The sequence below is a fragment of the Ipomoea nil genome, unplaced genomic scaffold (genome assembly GCF_001879475.1).
Source record: "Ipomoea nil cultivar Tokyo-kokei standard unplaced genomic scaffold, Asagao_1.1 scaffold3069, whole genome shotgun sequence".
Classification (NCBI taxonomy): Eukaryota; Viridiplantae; Streptophyta; class Magnoliopsida; order Solanales; family Convolvulaceae; genus Ipomoea; species Ipomoea nil.
In genome coordinates, this window is record NW_017619497.1 from 8,387,501 (window position 1) to 8,401,103 (window position 13,603).

Below are 13,603 nucleotides of genomic sequence, written 5' to 3' on the forward strand. Positions count from 1 at the left end.
TTCCTTTTTACTTAATGTATACAATCTGCATAACGAGAATAAATATTCACGAAAATATAATTCTCATTTTCTCAAAAATCAATGGTATATACTCCTATGCTAAAGCACTTTTCTCCTCCCCCCTATACTAAAGGCCTAAAGCACTCCTTGCGCCTAGAGTCAAAGCTCTACCAACATCCTTCACAAACGCGCCCAAAGCCGCGTACTCCGCAAACGCCTTAACATCGGCTTCACACCGCAACAGCTGCGGGAAGAACAGCCAAAAGCCGGTGAGCATAACAAATCCAACGGTCAGGATCGTCCCAAGCATTCCCGGCAACCGGCACCTGCCCCTCAGCGCTTTCTTCACTGCGACCTCGACCGCCACGCACGCCCCGTGGAGCAGAAAGAACCACGTGATCTCCCAAGTGGGCCTAGCCCGGCCCAAGTAGAAAAAGATCAGCTCGTGCATTAGGCCCGATACGAAGAACGTGGCCATAACGGCCGGGAACGTGGCCCACTTACGGCCCAAATACTTGGCCGAGACGCCGAGGACGGGATTGTATACGGTGGGGCGCAGGATACGGTTTACCATGAGGTTCCATCGTCTTCCCCAGAAATCCTGTAAAGAAGCGGAGAGATATGGCTCGTTGAACTGCGGCTCCAGCTCTAAGCCGAGAACGGCGCGAGCTAGGGCTGCAACAATGGCGAGAATTATCTCCAGGCAGAGATATATATGCAAACAGTATATAATCAGTATAACTGTAGGGTTTATGCGATCACTATAATCATATATTCTGATGATCAAACCCATCATAACTGCCTTCACCGCATAACTCACACCAGATTTCTGGCGATTCTCCGAGATTTCCACCGACGGTTTCTCGCCGTGATTCAGCAACTCATTAGGTGAGAGCATCAGTGTCTGGTGCTTCTGTATTGTGTCTGTCGGGACTCGATCTTGTGTTTTTACTTTGTGATTCAATAGCTTATTAGGTGAGAGGATTGGTGTCTCGTGCTTCTGAGCTCGATGATCTTGTGTTTTTATCAATAATCTACCATTCAGGAACCAACTGAGCTGTCTGTACTGGTGTGAATCTTGTTGAGCAGAATGAGTGTTGTTTGAAGAATGTTGTGAGTGTTTTTGGTGGATTTTGATGGGGAGGCAGGCGAGTAGGAGGAAACGGGGGAGGGAGAGAGAAGGGAGAGAGAGAGGGCCGGCGGCGCCATGGTTGAAGGCAAGCATGAGGAGCTTGAAGTTGGCGAGCCAGGAGATGAAGAAGGCGGTGGTGCCGCAGAGATGGACGGAGTGGAGGGCGAGAGGGAGGAGGAGAAAGAGAGAGATTACAGGGAGGAAAAGCAGGAGCCTGGGAAGGCCAACGGGAGCCATTTTTGCAGCGAAGAAGCAGTAGGAGAGAGAGAGGTATATGGAGAACCATACCTTGATGAAGACGGCGATCTCTCCTTCCATCCAATGCTTCATCACGCTCTTCATATCTCCTTCCATGGCAGACTATCTGGGAATTTGTGGTGGAACAGACGATATGATGATCCACGGAGAAGAATCCTATCGATCAAAGCCACTTTGTGCTTGCGACCAAAAAACAAAAACCCAATATTCCGCCACAAGACTACAACCATGTGGCAACTCATTATTAAAACAAGGTTGCTGTGCCCAATTCCCTTTGTTTTTCTCATTTTCTGACCCCAAATAGATTCCAACTTGTGTTGGTAGGTGGGAATGAGAGGCCTCCAGTTGTTAATATAAAAAGTGAAATTTCCTTATCACATGATACTATATATAGCCACTGATTCAAGTGTTCATTACGTGAGAGGATATATAAGTTGAAAAAAATAATAAAAATGACTACTATTTTGTAATACAAATAGATGTGAGAGTCACTTTCAATTTGGGTCAGGTCAAAGTGACTATTCAGATTCTTCGTTGAGACGAGGATATTAATATATTGTACACTCAAAATCGAGAATAAATATATGAATACGGAAAGGCTTATAACTAACCTTTGTCCACATTGAAAAATAAAGAGATTTAATTTGCACTACTGTATATATAAGATCCTTTCAAAAAAATGTTAAATTGTATAACATAGAGGTGTTCTCTTGTGAATTTCTCAAAATTATAAATAAATATATTAATATTAATGTTAATCACTACATTTAAATCATTTTATAAGAGCTTTACCTTGGATTATATTCAAATCTTTAAATTACAAATAATGCAATTATAGTTAATTCCATCAGAGGTCATTTGTCTTTGGTGGCAATTTCAAATTTAGTCACAGATTATCATTTTTGCCATTTAACATCCCTAGATTATTATTTTTGGACATTTTTAATCTTTCTCATCACTTTTTCTATTTTTAGTAAGAGCATTTTTTGTCTCTTCAATATTTTTCTATTATTTGTCTGATTTCAACTGGTTTAATTAGTTTATAACTTCAGGTAACTTCTTATTTTTTTTAATTATTTTTTTGAGATAGTAACCTTTGATTTTTAATTAGTAATAATATTTTTCATCCGATTTTTAATAAAGTTCTAAATTAATTAAAGTTGAAACCAGAAAAATATGAAAAGCCAAAAATATTTTTATTAAAAATAAAAAAAATCATGAGAAAGACTAAAAATGTCCAAAAAATAATAGTCTAGAGATGTTAAATGACAAAAATAATAATCTGAGATTAAATTTCGAATTGCCACAAAAACCAAGGACCTTAGTGGAATTAACTCAATGCAATTATAACAAAGTATAAAATGTCAGATAAAGATAATAGACATTTAATTTTAATTAAACAAATATATATAGACTCAATTCATAATATATAGACATTCATGTACAGAGGTAACTCGATTCATAATATAATATTAGGTGATATATTTTCCTAGTCATAATAATATTTTTTGAAAATCCTAGTCAAGCATAATAATATACTTGACTTTATACTTACTTTTTTCTAATGGTGGGTTAGGTTGGTGTCTTCATCAAGGTATGATTTTCTAATTTGACTTATAAGTTATAACCCTTGTTGTAGTGCGGTTGACAATGTTGAATAAATGTGATTTTGTATACATTATATGCTACTTGCATTCTTGTTTAGAATTAATTTCACTTTTGGTCCCACGACTTTTGAGTTCTTATCATTTTTGGTGCACAACTTTGAATTTTTTCAATTTTGGTGCCTAACTTTGTTATTTTTATCAGTTTAGGTCCTTCTAGCCAAATTGACGGTAAAATATTTCCAAATTTTATATTTTAGGGGCAAAATCGTCATCACATGGAAAGATCTTCAATATTTAAACAAAAGAAAAATCATATTAAGAGGAAAAGAAGAGTTTGCCAATGGTCGAAACTATAAATCCCATATATCTGTCTGGTTTCTGCCCATCTTCCCCATTATTCTCATCATCAAACACCTATAGATATGATTTTACGGTGATCTTGTTTAGATATTGAAGATGTTTCCTTGGGATGAAGATTTTACCCCTAACAATATAAAATCCAACAACATTTCACAGTCAATTTGGCTGAAAGGACCAAAATTGATAAAAATAACAAAATTAGGCACCAAAATTAAAAAATTTTAAAGTTGTGCACCAAAAGTGATAGAACATCAAAAGTCGTGGGACCAAAAGTGAAATTAATTCTTCTTGTTTACTATATAATATTGGAATAAAATTATAATTAACTCATTAAATTCAAAAAATTGTAATCAAGTTACTAAATCGTTCAATTAAATCAAAGTGATTTGTGTTTTTCTATTTCTGTTAATGTTCCATTAAAATTTAATTTTTAAAATATATTTTAATAGTTTTAAATAAAAAAATCCAATCCCCTCCCCGCCTTCTTCTCCTGGAGATGAAGGTGGAGAAGGGAGTTGGGTTTTTCCTTTTTTTTTTTTTCAAATATTGAAATTCACTAAAATAAATTTTAAAATTTAATTTTTAATAAGGTAACCGTCACGTCAACAGAAACATGGAAAATATGTCAGTTTCAGTCTAATTATGCACAATTTTGTGTATAGTTTGATAACTTATTAATTCTTATTCTTATAACATATAGAGAAATGAGGTTTTTAAATAATAAAAGTAAAATAAAATATAGAAAAACCAAGCAACCATTGATGAGTTAGTGGTTGTGGTTTTTTTTTTTTTTTTTTTTTTTTTTTTGGTTCTTAAAGAGAATCCATAAGGATTTTACTCACTCCGACCAACCAAGCAATCATGAATCATTAACACTGATATTTCTTGAAATAATTTCCTTGTTAATTTCTATTCACTCTGACCAACCAAACAATCATGAATCATTACAGATCAATATTGATATATTTTGTAAGACATATAGGTTAAAAGATTTTAAGGATTATATGGAGTGAAATAAGAGTATTGTTTATTCTTGGTATCCATATAGTTATAAAAGAATCAAGTCTAGGTTTCTCTGTATAGACATCTTGCTTCATCTACTCATCACGTATTATGAAATAAAATCTTTGTAATTTCACATCACAAGAAGTCGTGGTCCCCATCATGGCAAATGTGGCGGGGATGCCTATTGCCCGACAAAGTAATTGATAGGGAATAGTCATCGGGTATACCCTCCCCTTTCTGCGCTACGTCTCTGCTCGGTATCTGCGATATCCGGTCGGATCAATGAGAAAGACCACTCTCGATCATTACGGACCTCAGGGTCCATTGACCCGACCTAAATAATGATACTGAATAGGGCGAAGTCGGCACTAGTACCTAACCACTCTTCAAATTCTCCCCGACCAGCTTAGGTTGGGAAATGTCCCCCGACTCCTTCTACTTGAGGCCTTTGGGCCATTCCTCTATTTGAACCCGGCGGCCGCAAGGGCGAGGCAGTCAGGAATCTCATAACACGTGGAGGAATCAGCATGGCCCCAACCTGCTTGTGTGCATGAGCGTCACATGTCGCACATAGGGGGACTTTTGGCATGAGCGCCACATGTCACACATGTCAAGAGACCGACATGTGCTCCTTCAGCCTCGTATAAATACCACATTAATTGCTAGGGGGGAGACAGATTAACTTGCTTCTACTCACCTCTAAATAGTTTGGGACCCTCTGACCTTACGTCATATTCCGAGCATAAGCTTTAAACCAACAAACAGACTAGAGAAAGATTCATCTACGGTCCGTATTTACCACATTAGTAACAATCCACCACAAATGTGTGATCATATGCATGGTGATTCTGAATTCCAAGTATTGCATTAAAAACAATTTTTAATTGAATCGTGTTAGAAAATAATATAATTAGCGCTCTCTATGAGTCACTATTTGACGTGTTATTATTGTGTTGAATACGAAGATTCCTTATTAATTTAAGGTAGAATCAACCAATTCACCAGTAATCCATAAAAAATAAATATAGAAAACAAACACCCAAGTAAATACATAAACCAAAGGCATTCCAAAATGTAATGGTCCAAAACTCAACTTTATTGAACAAAACAAAACAAAAAACAAACAAAAACAAACAAAAAATCTAACTTGCTATAAGTTCTACCACTCCTATCAAGTGCAGCAGGAGTTTTCCCCTTTCCTCTCCAGAAAAAAACCAGTGGAAAAGACAAACATAATTAACTAATGATGAACAAAAAGAAACATCCCAGGTAACAATGTTCAAGATTACCCTGTTGCAGGCCATTCTTTCTTGATTTCAAATGTATAGTTGATCTCCAGGTGACACTTATTATCGTCATCAAGGAACTGCAGGTTGAAGACAGAAAACGCGAGAAAGTAAATAAATTTGCTGATTCTGCAGCTAAGCACTGGAAACTGGAAAGGATTTAAAGTGAATTCATAGGAGAAATGTGTATCAGTATGTGGTCTGATGAAGGATATACCTTTGTCTTCGCGGAGTATGATCCTCTAGCAAACATCCCAGAGGGCGTTGTCTCTTCTGGCATTTCATGAGTATAAGGCTCCAGTTGAGGACTAAAGGTCCCAATCATTTCTTTTGATCCATCCACTGAAACAAGTTCAGAAAAGGAACGGTTTAATTGAGAAGTCGAGAGCAGTGTCTAATGTCTTTCTTCAGCTTGAAATGGCAGTATGCATGAACACGAAGAAAGATGGGAGAAAAGCGGGGAGAAGCAGTACCTTTCATGCCAGTTTTCCATACTGTGTTTGTGTATTTCAGACCAGAAACTATGTTATTGCTGACCTGAAATGCAAATTTAAGGCTGTAACGACTCCCTTCTTTCAATATGAACCACGGGCTAGGAGGATTTCCATCCCTCGGGATTGGGAGAACGATATCAGGTCTACCAGGAGATAGCATGGAAAGGCTCAATATCTTCACTTCTGCTTCCAGAGATTCTGCAATTTAACAACACACTTGTTTCAGTTAGACAGACCTCACAAGCCGAGAAACTCAAGTAAGCCTTAATGCTTAGCTATATGGATTTTATCCCTCCATTCAGCTGATCTTATTAGCTAGCTCCTAAACAAGATTAGCATCAATTTGGAGACAGTTGCAAGTTTATCAGAGTTCCAAACATCATTTAATGAAGTTCAGCAACAAGTCTAAGATTTTAGTTTCCCTATTTCACAGAACTTCAAGAAGTTCTATCTTAATATTAGCCAAGAGCTCAGAGATCTGAATTCTACTCATGGTATTTACCCAAACTTCCTGCAACCTATGATGCAAATGAGTAATGGCATATATGACAATGTTGGTTTACATGGGCAAACAAAAGAAAGCAACCTTTGATAATTGTTTGAAAACACAATCTTGAGAAAGCTAAGGAATTAATAGAGATCCAATTCTGTCCATAGCCCCAAAGTTCCATATCAAAGAGTAGAAAATGGGAACCAGCTTGGCGTGAGTGGCCGTGCACTCTCATCCTTAAAAGAGAGGTCGGGAGTTCGAACCCCATCCCGTATGGAAAAACCAATTGGGCCGGCACCGTGTGAACAGAAATTAGTCTGAGTATGGTACAGGCTTAAAGGGGCCTTCTACAGTTAGGGCATGCTCAGGTTGGTAAGAATATTGACTTGGTCAAGATTGGCCTATTGACCTTCCTAGTTTGAGCCGAATAACTATGAGCAACTTAGGACGGGATTTACCCATATACAATTAGGTAGTAACTATGGGTTTTTCTCTGTCACCCGCAAAAAAAAAAAAAAAAAAAGAGAGCAGAAACTGCAACAAAAGGGACAGAAAGTATACCTCCAACAGCATTGATATCCACACTCCCAAGAAGTTGCTCCTTCCACCTTCTCAAGCTCTCATCATCCTTCAAAAAAGAACCAGGAAAGCTCAGGGAAAAGCAGAAAAAACAGAAATGCAATTAACCAAGGCAAAACAACAAACACCTTATCTTTCTCAAACTGTTCTTTGAGAGTAACTTGAGGCCCCAACTGAATCTTATTTGCAGTGTCCTCCTCCTCCTCCTCAGTGGTGCAAAAGGAGCTCTCACTCATCGGCCTCCCTCCACCTCCTTCATTGTCAGTCTCAGCATCTGAATCTGCAACTGCAGTAGCCTCCTTCTTATCCTCCCCTTTCTTCTCATCAAACCCCATGTTTTCTGAAGCCCCCCGGCAGCCAATCACACCCACAGGATAAAAACAAGGCCTCTACTATATATCTGACATGACAAAGCGAACAAAGCTCAAAGCCAAATCAAGAATCACGTAAACACACACAATACAGACAGAGAGAAAGAGAGAGAGTTCCTAAAAAGAATCAAACTTTATTTAAAGGGATGCAGAATTGGGTGACATAAGAGTTGGTTCTTTGGGGAAAATTGTGAAAAAGAATCCAATGGCGAAATACCAAGAAGAGAAATAAGAGAGGAAAAGGGAAAGGGAGAAGGAAGGGGAAGGTTTGGTTGGTTGATTTGTTTGAGAAAGTTGAGGTGCAAAAGAAAATGTCTTGTGGTGATCCGGGGATTGGAATGGAAATTGGAGAGAGAGAAAGATGGCGGTGAGATCGTGAAGATCACTCCCTCACTTCAATCTGGCGTGAATGGCGGAGACGCTGTAATCCATCAACCTGAATGAAGGCGGTCCATGCTCCATTCTTATTATTATTGGCAATAAAAAGTTTATACAACATAATCAATTGTGATATGTTAAAATTCTTTAATCCGGTATGACGGGATATAGGATATTTCAAACGTTATCTCAATAACTGCGTTGAATAAAAGGAATCGACGCCTGTCATGATTTGCAAATTGTTGAATGATCGCCTCATTCCTTCGTTAAGAGCTTGTCACATATGTCACGCGACAACTGAGCAGGGTTAGTATGTGTACTATTATATCCTTTGGTAGGACGGGATATAGGACATTTCAAATGACTTAATAACTCGTTATTTCAATAAGTGGATCTAATAAAAGGAGCTGACTGATGCGACTTGCGAGTTGTTGAACGATCGCCTCACTCCTTCATTAAGAGTTTGTCATGTGGATCACGCGACAACTGAGTAGGGCCAGTACGTGCACTATTACGTCGTCAAGTAGGACGTGGCATAAGACATTTCAAATGACTTAATAACTCGTTATCTTAATAACGGAGTCTAATAAAAAGAATTGACTGATGTAACCTGTAAATTTACGAATTGTTGAACGATCGTTTCACTCCTTTATTAATAGCTTACCATGTGGATCACGCGACAGCTGAGCAAGGCTTAGAGCATCTACATCAGAGGAGAAATGGGGGAGAATTCACTACTTTTGAGGCCAAAATGCTATGGTGGCAGAGAGAGAATCAAGAGAGAGAAGGGGTGGGGAGCATCTGCAAATGTTGGGATATTACTCCCCAAAAAAAAAAAAATTAATGATGGAGGAAAGAGAACCAATAGAGAAATGACATGCTTATTTTTTATATATATATTTTTTATAAAATCAGTTTTGATTTTTTTTTTCCCTCCCCTCCCACATTATTCTCTTTCCTACTCACTCTTACATTCTCCTCTTAATATCTCCAACTGATATGGATGCTCTTAGTGCGTGTACTAACTATTACATCATCTTGTAGTCGGGTGTACTAACTATTACATCATCTTGTAGTCGGGTGCTTAAAGTGCTTTAATTCTTATTTACTTTCTTCTATAATGTTCCTGACCTCGATTGGGATTAGCTATCAAAATAAATAAATAATTTGATTTTTATTCCCACATAATGATAACACACAACTTTTCTGGTGACCGTTAGCTTTGAATTTGGTGCAGCAGAGCTTTACTTACTTTATTGCTTTCAAGTTGGCAACTGTACATATAATACATGACGTCAATGGCCACCATGTGTGTCCTGCTACTCCCTACAATAAATTGACAAAAATGCCCCCCTTCACAGTTTCACATTTGTAGTAATATAAATTTAACACTAAAATTGTTTCAAAATAAAAATAAAAATTTAACACTAAAATTAACGAAGATATAAGAAATGAGACCTTTAGAAGTTTATGTTAGAGAAAATTAAAGAATCGGTAGGTAGAAATTTGATTTATCCATTAAAACATATTTATAATTATTATAAAGTTAATACTTGTGCTCTCTTTAAAAAAAAAAAAAAAAAAAAAAAAAGAGATAATATTGCTTCAAAAAGATGGTTTATAATCGGGTAGGTGGAGGGTGATTCTTGTACTAAAATGTTATGAGTTCGATTTTTATCAATATCATTTCGGTTGAGTCCGTAGTTCATGGTTTGAGTTTACCTACTGTACACACTCACTTACACAATAAAAAAAAAAAAAAAATCGATATGCGCTCCTCGAGCGCCCCAGAGTTTGTGTGTGTGTTTTTTTTAATTGTTTAAAATTTATTTATTTTTTTAAAGACTTGATAATTATAAACTATTTAATATTTTAATAGTTAATACTTAAAAAAATATTGAGTTTTAACAATTTAGAGTTATTTTACTCAAAACGACATCATTTTGAACGAAATAACACATTAAAAAAAAAAAAGAGAGAGAACAATAACTAATCAACTGCAATCTAGACAACCGGTCGGCGCCTAGGGCTTATTTTTACAACACTGTCTATGAGTTTCCCTCGTTATCCAAAAAAAAAAAAAAGAAAAAAAAAAAGATAATATTAATTTTCCTTTTCCTCTTTTCCTGTTATAAAAGGGGAAAACAACTCAAGTATGCTCTATCCATGAATAGTGCAACTATAGGTAGGGGATTATGGGAACTTGAATAGTTAAAAAAAGAAAATTGCAAAGATTAAAAAAAAATCAATAATTTTTAATCATTCTCTACAACATCATACTTAGCCCTCAATTCAAGTTGTAAAAAAAAAAAAAAAAAAAAAAAAAAAAAAAAAAAACACAATATGCTTCAAGCCTTCAACCAAGCATTTTTGCTACATTATCAAAAGACAATTCTAGGCTCTGCAAAAAGAACTAAGATCTGGAAAGGTAAGCAAGCTACAACTTGAATTGCTATGAAATCTGAGAGTCGAACATAGCTTGTGCTTTGAATTTTGCCTTTGCCATTAATCACTGCCCCATTTTCTCAATGCACTCTCTTTAGCAGAAGTATGGGCGGGGGCTTCATATTTAGGAGTAGTATCGAAATTGGCTTGGGGAGTTGGACTTACCTTGTTCATAACCTGAGCTGTTATAAACTTGAGCCCATTCCTTGCTCCTCGCAAAGTGTACAACAATGGATTGAAGATTACAGCGAGCATCACATCACCTTTAGCAACTATCAAGTACTGCAAAATTGAAATGGGAATCGAGGCCTGAGTTACTATAGAAGTAGGGAAGTAGTCATATTAATTGCGGTATAGGAAAAGCTTTTACGGGTCCTCACCATGGCAATAATACCTAAAATTGTCAGGCTTGCTTGTTTTGCTTCTTGCCAGAAATGGTCACCATCACCGGAACCACCAAACCATCTAAACCAACCACCCCCGCCAGAATTGCCACCTCCGCCTGCTTCTTCCCTTCTCTTAATTTCTTTGTCCCATTTCTCAAAATCAGTTTTCTTTCCACCAAGAGCATTTTCCAATGCTTTCCTGGCCTGTTCCTATAAGTACAAAATCCAAGATGTAAATAATCAAAGAATAACAGCAGTGAGGCAGGCCGCAGAAGTAAAAGTACAGCCATAATTCAGGCATTAAAAGCTCCATTCAGTATAACGCGGCATCTAAATCTTCATAAAGCCAACTTGTCAAGCTTTTAACATTACAAAAGAAGATTGCTTGAATTTTCTTTGTGGCATATATGGAAACAATTTCCAATATACTTCCATCAGTCTTTTTGTTTCAACCAAGGAATTACTGTTTGAAATATGAATATCTATCTCATCAATAGTCAGACCATCCATGCTTCTAAGCACGGAAGAGTTATGTTAATTTCACAAGTTTTCCTGACTAAGTGTTACTTTGAAAGGGCAGCTTGACGGGTGATGGGCAAGTACATCCCAAGCTCATTGTTGGATTATTTCATTAATAACTTGAACTTAGCAATTTGGTTATTGGATTTGATCGTGCAATAACGTGATCTCCCCATTCAAGTCTGTAGGAGGAAAGGACAACTATGTAAGAGAAACATAGGCAAGCTGAACAATGACAGTAATTCCGAAGAGCAAGCAAGCTTCAACTTGTTGCTTTGGAAGGATCACCAATTTGGTCCTCGGCAATTGCTTTTAAACATTCATGGTGATTCTCTTATGATTACTAACGAGTAGCTTGTTAAATGGCAATATATCCTCAGGTGAAGCACTTGACCTAGAATTTGCACGCTAACTACTTCCTTTGTCAAGCTACAAGCCTCCAATATCATCTCAAAAAGCAAACCATACCCTTTACACACAGCATTTTCTTTTCAGTTTCTAATCAAAATTTATTTATTTTTTTATTTATTTATTTATTATTTTTTTTAAAAAAAAAAAAAAGTGCAGGCCATGTCCTTTTCATATAGAACTTTCTTGTCAGTTTCCAATGTAGATTAAAGTTTTACCCAAGTTCTAGACCATGAATGCATCTAGCCAACTCTTACCAGATTGAGACCAAGGCTGAGCAGAGCTGAGTGTAGTATATGCTAGAAATGACATCAAAATGAATATCCTATCTCACAAATTACCATATATTGGTCATAAGACATTCAAACGGTTTTATTCAATCAACAAAACACAAACTAACTGATTATTCTGCAATTAATTGATAATCCTTCAATTATCCAGAGGAAACAAGCTCAATATCTTTTCTACGACAAACGAAATTCAATAATTTCGAAGAAAAATGGACAAATTGTACGGATAGCTTTCGAAATTTCTACCTCTTTGCGGTTGTCGGAGAAGAGGCAAGAAAACCTGCTTCTGCACTTGAGGTTGTGTCTTAGATTAGTCCAACTGTGGTTGACTTCCGAAGACTGAGTCGAGGTAGGGAGGTGATAACGAGTGAACTCGGACCTGGCCGACGACGAGTTGCGGCGGCGATGGGCATTGGCCGGCGTTTGGGTAGGAGGGCATAGCCTTAGCATCTGCGCCATAGTTTTTCGTAGTCTGTGATTGTTCTGATAGGGACTAAAAAATTAAGAAAAGGAAAATGCGCTAATTGGTGATGCACTTCATGCAGTAGTAATTGTACCTGCTCTTTAGGCTTTTTTTTTTTTTTTTGGTATACTTAGTTAAAAGTTCAGAGTTAATTAAAGGTTAAAAGCAATTATTACTTAAAAAGATATTTGATAAACTACTAAGTGTCCCGTGTCCACGGACTATTATTAATTTAACAAATGAGCAAATTACATTTTTAATTCTATGGCTATAAGAGACATGTTAATTTTGTTCCGTGACTTTTAAAATTAACGATTTAGTTATTTAACTTTGTTTTTTTTTTAGCATATTTGGTCCTTCCGGCCAAATTACCGGTGGAAATATGTTAGAAAAACTTAAACCTTTTTAAATTTTTTATTCGTGAGGGCAAAATAATCTTTTAACGTAAGTTGTTTCTTCTTCTTCGCGTTCATGAGCTACGGCTAACAATTGCCTCTGCTTCCAAGAAAGAACAGCTCCAAAAATCGAAGGCCCAGGTTTAGAAGCAAGGTATGATTTTTATCCCCTGTCTACTGTGCATTTCTTGATTCATCTTCCCATATTGCACGGTATAAAACTAAGAGATCTAAACTCCTAGAAATATAATTCTCTCTATTATAGCCACAACCGTCCTCCTAATTCCAGGCACGACCAAAACATAATTGTAGTATTAGTTGTAGTCCTGTGGATGATGATTTATTTATAGTGTTTAAGTAGATGTAGATGTTCATGTAAATATTGATTCTGAATTTTTAATTTATCACCAATCAATTAATGTTATAAACTTTTTCAAAAAAAAAAAAAAAATTAATGTTATAAACATAACATAATTTTTGCAATGTTAATTCTCACTTATGGATCAATAATTATTACTCAAATTAATTTTGTAAATTACTCACCTATCCACTAAAATCTTTTTGCGTATTATTCACTTTGATTTTCTTTTCATATTTATTAATTATTTATGATGATTACGATTAGGAAAAATTTTTCCTTAATCATTTTGCTTTAATATATACTAATTATTATTTATGATGATTATGATTATAGAAATTTTTTCCTTAATCATTTTGCTTTAATATATATAGACATA

At 36.2% G+C, this 13,603-nt stretch overlaps 3 protein-coding genes across 4 annotated transcripts; all 3 read right to left on the bottom strand.

Annotated features, from left to right (window-relative positions):
• Positions 1–3: 3 nt before the first annotated feature.
• LOC109165015 (acyl-CoA--sterol O-acyltransferase 1-like) lies at positions 4–1,709 on the bottom strand. Of its 2 annotated transcripts, XM_019313610.1 has the most exons (2): positions 1,118–1,709; positions 4–1,065 (listed from the first exon to the last, which is right to left on the bottom strand). In XM_019313610.1, the coding sequence occupies exons 1-2, from the start codon at positions 1,416–1,418 to the stop codon at positions 128–130; spliced, it is 1,239 nt and encodes a 412-aa protein (XP_019169155.1). In that variant the 5' UTR covers positions 1,419–1,709; the 3' UTR covers positions 4–127. The 2 variants fall into 2 exon arrangements, with proteins under 2 accessions (XP_019169155.1, XP_019169154.1); XM_019313609.1 differs by having other exon boundaries at positions 4–1,709.
• Positions 1,710–5,410: 3,701 nt separating this feature from the next.
• On the bottom strand, positions 5,411–8,006 carry LOC109165021 (rho GDP-dissociation inhibitor 1). The gene is made up of 6 exons (XM_019313617.1): positions 7,716–8,006; positions 7,340–7,611; positions 7,194–7,260; positions 6,122–6,340; positions 5,866–5,990; positions 5,411–5,728 (listed from the first exon to the last, which is right to left on the bottom strand). Exons 2-6 carry the CDS (start codon positions 7,544–7,546, stop codon positions 5,648–5,650), a joined length of 699 nt encoding a protein of 232 aa, XP_019169162.1. The 5' UTR covers positions 7,547–7,611; positions 7,716–8,006; the 3' UTR covers positions 5,411–5,647.
• A 2,188-nt stretch (positions 8,007–10,194) lies between these two features.
• On the bottom strand, positions 10,195–12,525 carry LOC109165023. The gene is made up of 3 exons (XM_019313619.1): positions 12,255–12,525; positions 10,786–11,001; positions 10,195–10,687 (listed from the first exon to the last, which is right to left on the bottom strand). The coding sequence occupies exons 1-3, from the start codon at positions 12,465–12,467 to the stop codon at positions 10,466–10,468; spliced, it is 651 nt and encodes a 216-aa protein (XP_019169164.1). The 5' UTR covers positions 12,468–12,525; the 3' UTR covers positions 10,195–10,465.
• Between the last annotated feature and the right edge of the window lie 1,078 nt (positions 12,526–13,603).